General features: G+C 34.1%; 2 protein-coding genes across 3 annotated transcripts; one reads left to right on the forward strand and one right to left on the reverse strand.

Moving 5' to 3' along the window:
• The first annotated feature begins 373 nt into the window (after positions 1 to 373).
• LOC106174695 (protein FAM227B) lies at positions 374 to 7,030 on the forward strand. Of its 2 annotated transcripts, XM_087012953.1 has the most exons (15): positions 374 to 489; positions 888 to 1,043; positions 1,223 to 1,331; positions 1,703 to 1,846; positions 2,115 to 2,185; positions 3,174 to 3,323; positions 3,518 to 3,616; positions 3,764 to 3,871; positions 4,051 to 4,177; positions 4,466 to 4,579; positions 4,791 to 5,026; positions 5,553 to 5,707; positions 5,865 to 5,942; positions 6,186 to 6,339; positions 6,531 to 7,030. In XM_087012953.1, the coding sequence occupies exons 2-15, from the start codon at positions 894 to 896 to the stop codon at positions 6,624 to 6,626; spliced, it is 1,791 nt and encodes a 596-aa protein (XP_086869079.1). In that variant the 5' UTR covers positions 374 to 489; positions 888 to 893; the 3' UTR covers positions 6,627 to 7,030. The 2 variants fall into 2 exon arrangements, with proteins under 2 accessions (XP_086869079.1, XP_086869076.1); XM_087012950.1 differs by lacking the exons at positions 5,865 to 5,942; positions 6,186 to 6,339; positions 6,531 to 7,030 and adding an exon at positions 2,353 to 2,391 and having other exon boundaries at positions 5,553 to 5,830.
• LOC106158489 (N-acetylgalactosamine kinase) lies at positions 6,353 to 10,902 on the reverse strand. Its single transcript, XM_013534506.2, has 8 exons — positions 10,719 to 10,902; positions 10,037 to 10,160; positions 9,465 to 9,702; positions 9,207 to 9,305; positions 8,845 to 8,997; positions 8,410 to 8,620; positions 7,945 to 8,146; positions 6,353 to 7,645 (listed from the first exon to the last, which is right to left on the reverse strand). The coding sequence occupies exons 1-8, from the start codon at positions 10,864 to 10,866 to the stop codon at positions 7,435 to 7,437; spliced, it is 1,386 nt and encodes a 461-aa protein (XP_013389960.2). The 5' UTR covers positions 10,867 to 10,902; the 3' UTR covers positions 6,353 to 7,434.

The raw sequence follows: 10,902 nt of genomic DNA on the forward strand, positions 1-10,902 counted from the left end.
AACAGTTTTGGGAGGGCCCTGTTCACAACCTCGAATGCAGTTCAGGCGTTAAATAGTCAAATTTCCCGAGGTTTAACTCAGCTTTCAAGCATCCCTTCCACACCCTTCTAAGAAAAAGATGCGTCCAGTAAAACCCGCTCGTCCGTTTGGCAATTATTCATTGGCCGAACTTTATACCCATTGTACCTGGTAAATAGACTCCCTTTTTCACTATTTGAGGCTTTATGTCTAATTGGATTTGTGTCGTTGATTAAATGATTATATGATTAAAGTTAAAAAAAAAAAAAAAGAAATTAAATGTGTGATGACAGCTACCAGCCTAACCACAACTGCCTGTCCCGTTTTATGGTAAGATGCATTAGATGTGATCATAGAAGTGCGATTGCAAAATACCTACCTTTTTTCCCAAAAGAGTTCTAAGGTTGCAAAATGGAGGCGTCCATGGAAACCCGAATTTAGCAGGTGTTTGTAACGTCATTAGTGCATCAAGTAAGTTATATATTGTGTTTTTGAATCAGTCAAGTGCATCAGTCATTATTTCCATTATGATTTTTATGAATTTTTAGAATTTTGGAATAAACTGAACATCAAAGACGTTAAACGACAGCTATTTGTTGTCACAGCGACTGAGCAATGAGGTGAAGGCATTTTTTATTTTACTGTCGTGCTGTGCGTACCTAATAGAATGCCAGTTATTAGACTTTGTACATAATTTCACCTTACTTACGTACGGTAAACGCATTGTCATATAATAAATGACTGGGTATGTTTTGAATTTGAAGGAAGTCATTTGCACACATACCTTATATGATTACCAAGTTATGCTAGTACTGACACTGAGTGAGATACACATTTATAACCCAATCTGTTTTGCATTGAATATTCAGCTAAGTATGGAGGCAGAGCGTGAGGATCGAATGGCCAACATCTTTGCCAAATTGGATGGCATGAAAGCAGACAGAGTGGAGCAGAATAAATTTGAATCTTCGTCAGAACAGAAACCTCCAAAAACGTATGAAGAATATGTGAAGTTGTATGGTCTGGTAAGGAAAATATACAAAAATATATTATTAATGTTGTGTACAGCAGGGTGTGCAATGTGTTGTTAGCAGTTTATTGGTCACACTGTTTACAGGCTTTCTGGTAAACTGTGTTTGATACATTGTATGGTGTAACACACTTTTGTTACTCATGTCTTAAATTTTGCCACTTGTGGTTACAGAAAGAATGGCCAGAACGTCTGACCTCAGAAGGACCTCTACACTTGCAAGAAGAGGGTGGATTCCTTGGTGGACAGGAAGATATATACAACTTGCTGAAGGAGGAAGCACGTATCCTTGATAAAATCTGTATAAGTGGTCAGACAGATACATGTACCAAGCAAAACCTTTTCTATCTAAAGGCACACGATATACCCAGTATGTGTAAATGTTAACTGATAATACTCACTTCTTCCTGTATGAGACATTATACAAATTATGAGGGGTTGAAAGGGCAATTAAAGTGGCATATTTTGTCCCATATACATGTACATAATTCTGGTACTGTGTATATACTGCAGTATATATCCAAATGTTCTTCTGCAAAATACATAATTGTTTTATATTTTTATTACACGATTAGCTTTTGTTTAATATATATATACCCCTTTTAGTTTAAGTTTTGTACTGTTTATTATACCACTTTAACTCTGATCACTTAGCCATTGACATGACTTTGTTGGATGACCTTGAAGACAGATTACTGGATTTGGAAAGAAAACTGAGACACTATGCAGATCAAATTATCACTGAAGAAACACGGTCATCCAGAAGAGCAGAAAACTTGTTTTATGCACCACCAAAAAGTAATGCTGCAATCATCAATATTTTTCCTTTGTTCTTATTGATTATTTTGTTAGCTAAGAGCTTAACGAAAATAAATATTAAAAGTTATAACATTGATTAAGATGTTAAGAAAACAGGTTTAAATGTCTAGAATATTAAATACAGGCAGTAGTTCCTAAAATTATTTATAAAATTATGATAAATAGTTAAGATCAGCTATTAAGATTGAAACCATTTACTTGGCAATGAGTACTTCAGGCATGCTTTAATAAATGGATTTCTTTTCAGCTTTCTTGACACAAATGGCAGAATCAGATGCTGTCAAAATACATCATAGCAGCAAAGCCAAAAAGTCAAAGGTAGTAATGTTGTCCACTATTATCAGATTTGAATATACAATTTTTTTAATATCATCAAAATGATACTGATTACTCATTGGAATTAAAATAATTATCACATCAGCCAAATCTGAAGATATTTCTTTGAACCATTTGTACAACATTCCCTCTCATTCTAATTATTTCAGAAACTTTTAGCAATGAAATTTGCCACATGGAAACCAGGGGTATATAGATAAATTGCATTATGATATAATATTCTGCTTTATTATGATAATGCATGAAATATATTTTGGACGGCTGGGGCATGGTGTTTGCATGGATACTAGATTTATGCTTGCAAGCATTACTTCTGTAGTCTTGACATTCCCTTTGTAAGGATTTTTTTAAATAAGAATATGGACAGTTGAACTTTATATACGAGTATGTTTGGCACACCTTCTGTCTTTTCTTTTTTATTTAACTAGTATTTATGCTAGCATTTGTCACTTGTATTTTCGGACCTACATACACATGTAAATATAAATTAAAAGAAACTGCATGGATTTAATGAAAATTTTACTCTTAATCTTATAGATTAGTCTTCCTTCCAACCTGCTGATCTGACATTTCTTAGTTTATGTGTAATAGCTGGAACTTTCCATTTTTGCTTTCATTGTCAGGAAAATTCTTAACATGGTCTAAAGTATATTCTAAAAGCACATTCTTTTATTCTGGTAACTCATCCATTAATTATTCATTTTCCTTTTCTAAATGCACATTTATGTAGAAATATGTCTTATAAAATGGTGTGGTAATGTGAGTCAATGAACACTGGCTTATGTCAATTGATATAATCATGTGAATGAATGAATGCAGTTTGATGCATGTCAATGGCTATGTGAAAAATGTCACTTTGGTGGAAACTAATAATGTTGGCCAAATTGCCAATTTATTTTGATGTAAAACTAATGATTGCTTAGCTTGGATGCATTATTTGTTCTGAAAATGATGGTGTCCATTTCTGTAGGATCTGGCAGAGGTGATGCTGGAGACGAGGAAAAAAGGAGTAGAGTTTTGTACATTCCCTGGCTTCAGGAAGGGAGAGTTGACTGAGCTGCCAGCACAGCTAGAGACTCCACAAATTCTGCATAGAGTGACCAAGGCACAGGACTTTAATGTAAGCAAGTCAAAAATGACCTTTCAATAAATACAAAGAGAAAAGAGAATGGTCTTGTATGACAGATAAAGATAAACCTTTACAAAATATTTTTGATTCATTTGAATGCTACATGTTTATGTTATATGATTGAGGTTATCAAAAACATAAAATTATATTTATTATATATGTAACCAATTTCTTTGCAATTTTAGCGTGGCTTCAAAAAGATGTGGAAGAAAGTTTTCTTATCAGAAGCATCAGTGGCATTGATGCAGGACACATTCTGGTGGTTTTTTATAAACAAGTATGAGGTAAGAGACTTGTATTTCATACTGTTTTTATCAGATAATGTTATGTGCCATTTGTGCATCTTTTTGGCTGAATTTTTTCAATTTTGACATGTCACTGTTATAGAAAGATTTTTTTCTTTTTGCATTTATTTCCATTACACAATTTAGAAATCCAAGCACAGCAGTGAGCAAGACCAACTGTTTGACAGAATTGCAGACAGCTTTGTTGCCCTGTTTTCAAGTATCCATCCTGATGTTAAGGACAAGTTTTTCCAGGTAAGCAACTACAAAAACCAGCAGTTATTGTAAGCTATGTAGCCACATTTCCTTCACTTACATCTTTAGACTGAAGTGAAGTTATGATTGATAGTCATTATGGAACTGTTTTTTTTTCAGGCTCAGTTTAACCTTTTATGTGCACATGTATGATATGCTGCTTTAACTTTCTTCTTCAGGTGTATCCTGAGGCTCTTGCTCAAGCCATCTATTCTGCCTTCTTGGAGGCTTTCCCAGAGTCTAAAGTTCAATTCCATGATGGTTTCAAACAAGAACTGCTCAATACAACATATGAATGGATGACTGGTGAGGTCCCAGTCTTGTAACTATATGCAGTAGATCTTTTAGGCAATATCATGCAAAAAGTCTCAGTTGCTTGCTAATTATGTTTGACTGCTTTGCTGATAATTTAATAGTATAATCTAAATTTCATTATACTGCCATTATCATGATAAAAAAATCTTTTGAATATTTACGTTCTATATCTTTGAACATCCAATATTTTACTGCATTTACTTTACAATAATTATGGAATTTTACATATTATTAAGTTGTCAAACATTACTGTCAAATAATATTGTTTGACCTTGCCAGGTGTTAAGCCAGTTCCTGGAACTCACAAGCAATGGAATCTAAGAAGATTGGAACCAAAGGCCAAAGCTACGGATGATAATGCAAGGATGCTGAAGGCAGATCAAGAGAAAAATGGTACAAAATAATTAACTGCATTCAATATATAGTGCACATGTTAATCATGGAAACCCACGGATGTATTCTGAAATACAGTATGTAAAATAGTAAAAGTTTCCATCTGACCATTTGATGTATGAAAATAGAAATATTTAATCTGTGGCACATATCATTAATGCTGTAAAGAAAGAAACTTCCATCTTAACTGTAACCTTTATTTCATTGCCAGCAAAAGCCAAATCAGACATGGAAAACTTTGAGAAATATGTGATGAGCTTTGGCAATGAGCCGAGAGACCAGGATGCTTCCAGAGAAAGCACATCTAACAAAACTAGAGACCTGGTATCCAGGGAGATCACCAAGGCAACAAGGGAAACAACAGGCTCCCTGCCAACACATACCCAGAATATGCTGACTCAATCAAGAGTGGCCACCTGTGGAACACCAAGGAGAAAGCCTGTGGAAGTAAGAATATATACCTTTACTGTTTTATAATCACGAAGTACCATGTTTTTTAATCTTCTCATAGATACATAGTTTACAATCATTTCCAGTAAAAGAAAAATGGATAAAGATCATTTCTAAGAGAATTAACTTTTTCCATAATTTAATATACTGAATAGCACATAATGTATGTAGTTTTTAAAACAAACTCCTTCATGAAATTTACATTTACAATATATTATACATTATATATACTAAAGTCCCTTTTCACATCGAGTTGAACAGTTTGCCATTTTGAGAAATTGACAACTCAATAGTCTGGCTATTACAAAAGAGGGTAACGTGCACAGGACCTCTGCACTCAACACAGCAAGTTATAACCAGATTATTTGGCATGGTTTATTGGGGCTTTTGAAAGGGAGTAAAAAACATAGCTGGATTACTTATTGGGACCAGCCATACAGCTTGATGTGAAAAGAGCATTATTTTCATAAAAAGATGTTGGTTTGATATCAGACAATGTAATGGCTTTAAATTTTTATTTCAGTCTCATCAAATTGGACCAGGACCAGAATTTGAACGTGTCAAGTTTAACTTAACTGGCCAGAGTCCCCTGATAGCACACTACATGCACATGAGACAGTTACAAGACCTGGAACAACCAGGCAGGAGGATACGGAGGACAGAAATAGCACATCTGCCATATCCTTTCATATATTAATTTGTTAAAACCAGATATATTCTAAATATATTCTAAAATACCATCAGAGAAGATGCTACACCCAATTTTTCCATTTACCTACGTGCATTACTTAAAAAAGGAAATAATTGATACATATTTTTTCTTAACTGAGTCCACTTTGCCGGCACCAACCTATAAGCAGGTCATCAACAAATCCTTGGCATTTTCTCAGGCAATACAGAGGGAGTATCAAAGGTAAGACTGCCAATCTACTGCTTGTAATAGATGTTTTATACATCACCTCTTAATTTCAATCATTTACAGTAAGTTATTTTCCCCCATTTATCTGAATTGAATACATAAAACATTTTTGACTCTGTAGACAAAAAAAAATAAAAAATGATAGTCGTAATGTAAAAAAAATATATATATATTTTAGCAAAATGGTGCAAATTACATGGATCTACAGTTTTTTTTTTTTTTAATCACTTTTTTTAGAATAACAGAGCAGACTAACCAAGAAATATTAAAACTTGAACTGAAGCGTTTAGAAACAAACCGTGAGATATCTAAAATGAAGGACCAAGTATCAGCAGCCAGAAACAGCATGGAATTGAAAATGTTGCGGGAAAAACTGTGGGAAAAGAAAATGGTAAAGAAGACAATTTTGTTAAAATCTACAAAGATTTCATAGTCCTCATATTTATTAAAGTCATCCATCTTTGACATGATGTACAATTTATGATATATCAGTGAAAACTTTCATATGGTTTATATCCAATGAAACAAAATCACAAAGACTAGACATTAGACTAGACATTCTGTTCTGTTTATTCATTTCAGGAGAGACAAACCCACACACCTCTTCCATTGGGCATGGAGAATCCATTTTCTGGAGGAGATGATGAGGATGAAGATGATACAGATGGTGCTATGTAGGGCAACATGCTAACAAATAAAACTTTCATATGATCAGTTTAAAAATTGGGCAAAAAGTTTTCACTGACATACAAAATTTATGTAAAGAACATTTTAGTAAATTCTCTAATAATTTTCAGCAGCATGACAAATTAGGTACATGTATTACATGCAAATCTGAAACAATGGCATGGCATCATTGGATTGTACTTGTGTTTTTCCACTTTACTTCTTAATCATTCTACATTTTAAAAAACAAAGTATTTTCCTTTTATTCTTTTATTAATGAAACAAAAAGCAGGTCAGTTTAGGTTATCTGATATTTGTAAATACTCATGATGACATGTATATCATATTTTTAAATGATTAAAATCACACAATTCATGTAAATGTCTTAAAAGATAATAAACCTCTGAATAGTAACATTATTGACTTGTTACTGTATATAAATAGGTTTTGGAATGTTAGCTTCTCTAATTGAAAACGTACTGAACAAGCTCAGTCAAGTTATCCACCATTATCACTAATTATTAATAAAAGCTTAGGAATTTTCATTATTTTAATTATTATACATGTATATCAAAATATATCTTCTTTAACTTTATAAATGACATTTTTATTGATAGTGATAGCTCAGTCTGAGCAGAACTTCTGCAGTTCATATTTTAATCCTTCAAGCAAATCACAATACTTTATACAAATATCAAATCAAATGTTAAAAATATATTGCTCTGATGAACACCAACTTTAAGACCGAAATGCAGTTTGGCATTATTGGTACCGTGTGTTCTTATAGCAGATTTCACACTCAAGTAAAACCAGGCTGTGGCTAATCATCCCACTTATAGATAACTGCACCACTTCCTGGAACAGTGGCAAACAAACTTTCCTTCACTCTGTCTTCTCTGGCTGGATCTTTGGCATAATATTTCTGCTGTATGGCGGTGATGAATTCCTGTACGCAATCAGCTGGCACCATAGACACTGCACATCCTCCCCAGCCAGCACCAGTCAGCCTGGAGCCTAGAGCCCCAGATTGTCTGATATAATAAAATAATATGTCCCATGAGATATAATGTATATAAACTTAAGCCGGGATATCAATATAATTGGAAGTATGAATTTAATCTACTGGAAATGCTACTTGTCTGTAAAATGTGGATGTTATACATACATGTAAAATAAAATTTTGAAAAACAAGCAAATGTACTAAATTCATGTGATGTTTTTAACAGAATTATATTATGTAGACATTGTAAAAGAAAAACAGGAATGCAGAAGTACATGAATCAAGACTGATATCACTGTTTTCTACAAAGTAATCTCTTCCGATACTTACATGCAAAGGTCCACTAAGTGGTCAAGATCTGGACAGCTACATTCATAAAGGTCTCTGCAGGACATGTGACTGTCATTCATAAGTTGACCAAGCATCTCCGAGGCATTGTGAGGCTGCTCATCACAAATTTTCTTAAAATCCCACACTCTTTTGGCCTCGCTATACACATGGGTGGCTCGATCATGCAACTTAAATGATTCAACTAAAATGATAAAACAATTTGATTATCAAAAGAATAGAGAAAAACTATAATTAAAGTGTTCAAAGCATTTATGAATCTGTTACATTTCTACCGCTTTTCATATTGTGCTGACACGATTAAAAATAGACACAATTATGTTACAAGTAAAAGAATAATTGAAGAAGTTATATCAAATTATAGCGTATTTTTTACAAAGAAGATTACAAGATTGCTATTGAACAGAATATGAAGTTCAAAGAGAAAAAAAGGGAAGAAACCCATACCTGTCAGAGTGTTCTGGCTGAGACTTGTTTGTGCAAGTTCTTCAGCACTTACACCAAGAATATTGCACACTTCTTCTTTACTGTATGGTTCAGGATGGAGGACACTTTGGGTGAGCTTAATTGCATCTTCAAGAGTGATACCAAGAGTCTTCTGTAAGTCTCCTAGCTTTTTGATTTCCCTCCAGTTTAGGCCTTTTTCTTTTGCCATTATCTGTAAACATGTGAGTTTAAATAGCATACTATGATATTCATAGAAAACATCCAATCTTTATGAATGTGAAGAAACAACTACACTATATCATTAATTTTAACTCAAACAAAAGTGTTCAATTAAAAAGAGTTTAATGAAGCAACCATTTGTGGAAATACCACATGTAGTAAGAGAATATTATGATCAAGCATAACCTTTACCCATATATACATGAACACATTTACCTGACATGCCAGCCTACATTCCACTACCCTGATATTGAAGTGGGAGGTAGCAGCCTTGTTCATCTCCACACAACTATTACTGATAACGAACACCACTCCTTGAGGCAGGCTGACGTTGGTGGCTTTCAAAGGGTTAAACTCTACCAATTTTGCCTGAAATCATGTTCTACATGTAGGTGAACAAAAGATGGCATTTTTTTCTGTAATAATGTGCTACCATTTGGAGCATATTACTTTTTTTAAACTGAAAAAAATGAAGCATCTTTTATTGAATCTTGAATTTAAAGCAATGAATCAGCTTTTTGATAAAGGACCATCATAAAACAAATAAACATCACAGCACAGTCGTAACTTTTCCCTACCTTTCCAGCCTCTGCCAGGAAACAGATGGCCTGGTCCATCCCACCACCTATAGTTCCAATGTATTGTTCACAGAGGGCACACATGTCTGCTATCTCCACCTGAAACATACATTTTGACTTGTAGGGGAATTTGCATTCTGCTGTTAAAAAATACAATACAAATTTTCCCGGTGTCTTGCACAATGATCTACCAGAATCCAAAAAGACTAGATACTGTTACAGTATTTATTTTCCTATAGAAAAAAATAATAGCTTTACCTTGCCCATTTGCTGTCCATTTATATGAGCTGTGGTGAGTGCAGCACAACACACAAGGGCACTTGAACTTGAGAGACCTGCACTTCTTGGGACAGTGCCATCTAGGACCAGATTCATGCCTTTGGGATTCTTAAGAGACAGATGCTCCAAGACACCTTTGTATCCACACAGGAAATAGTGAAACCACAGAGGCTTAGACTTGTCAATTTCTATGTTGTCTGTTGCGCAGCTATACTCACTGAAAGGATAGAATAAAATGTATAAAATGTCTGAAATACACATATGTTAATCTATGATTTTGGTGTTCACATGTCGATATAGACTTTGGATCTGAATAGAGGACTTCCTTATTAAGACAATCGTCCAGTTTAAAAATAAAGTAAAGCAAAAGTAAATCTGTAAAAGAGTTATACAGAAAAAAAATGAAAAATATATTTGATACTTACTAAGTGCCAATAAATATCTTGACATATACTAGTACTAGTATAAAACTTCTCATAGTCACATACACATATATGTCATTTGTATAAATGACAGTAAAAATGTGTCATATACACACTGTATGACAGTACCTGAAGTTTGAATCTGTATTGCTGAGCACGATCTTTTCGCTATCATTTGCTGCAGCTGCTATGACAATGTCTTGTTCAATGGCCATGGGGAGAACTGAATAACCACAGTAGTCAATATGTTCACCTGAAATATAGAGAATAATATAATCCATATTAACAGCCAAGTCAAAATGGCAATCAAACTTCTATTTTATCATCGTGCTAATTCACTGATGCTCTGCTTGATTATGCGTGTGAAGTTAATTGGAGAAAATTATCCTCAATTAACGAAATTTGTACCTCCAATGCAGTGCAGAACTTTTTTAATTTTCCACTATATCTCAATTTAAAGTGTCAATAACTGATCAAGAGCCCAATGGTTTCACTGATGACTGAGATAGGTCTTTGGGAAAACATCCTTTAGTCCCTCCAAAGGGATCTCAGTTTCAAACCAGTATGCTTAGTTTTTTCCTAATCTAAAACAATCATCTACACACTTATGGAATTTAATGAAACGCATAATTACTAAATAAATTAAAGAATTAAAGACCTAAGGATATAACACCGCGGAATCCCATTTTTAAAATTGTCCAAACAGCTTAATGTATATATATATCGCCTTCTAGTTCTAGTTTCACTTTTTTTTACTTACACCTCCCAGCACGGTAGGAAACTGTGCAAACTTAGCGCTTATAGTACTAACCTATGAGGTTGACTCTACCGGGAGCACGCACAAAGAACTCGGGATAGGTACCGTATTTAGCTACAAACGTTTCCTTCAAAGTAGAAAACCTTGGCATTTTCCCCTGAGGGATAAGAGAAACCGGCGGAGGTGTGTCAACCATGGTCATAAACCCATTCGGTGTGCAGATGTAATGTATAATTGT

This window comes from Lingula anatina, chromosome 1 (assembly GCF_051362555.1).
Source record: "Lingula anatina isolate TDL-2025a chromosome 1, LinAna3.0, whole genome shotgun sequence".
Taxonomy (NCBI): Eukaryota; Metazoa; Brachiopoda; class Lingulata; order Lingulida; family Lingulidae; genus Lingula; species Lingula anatina.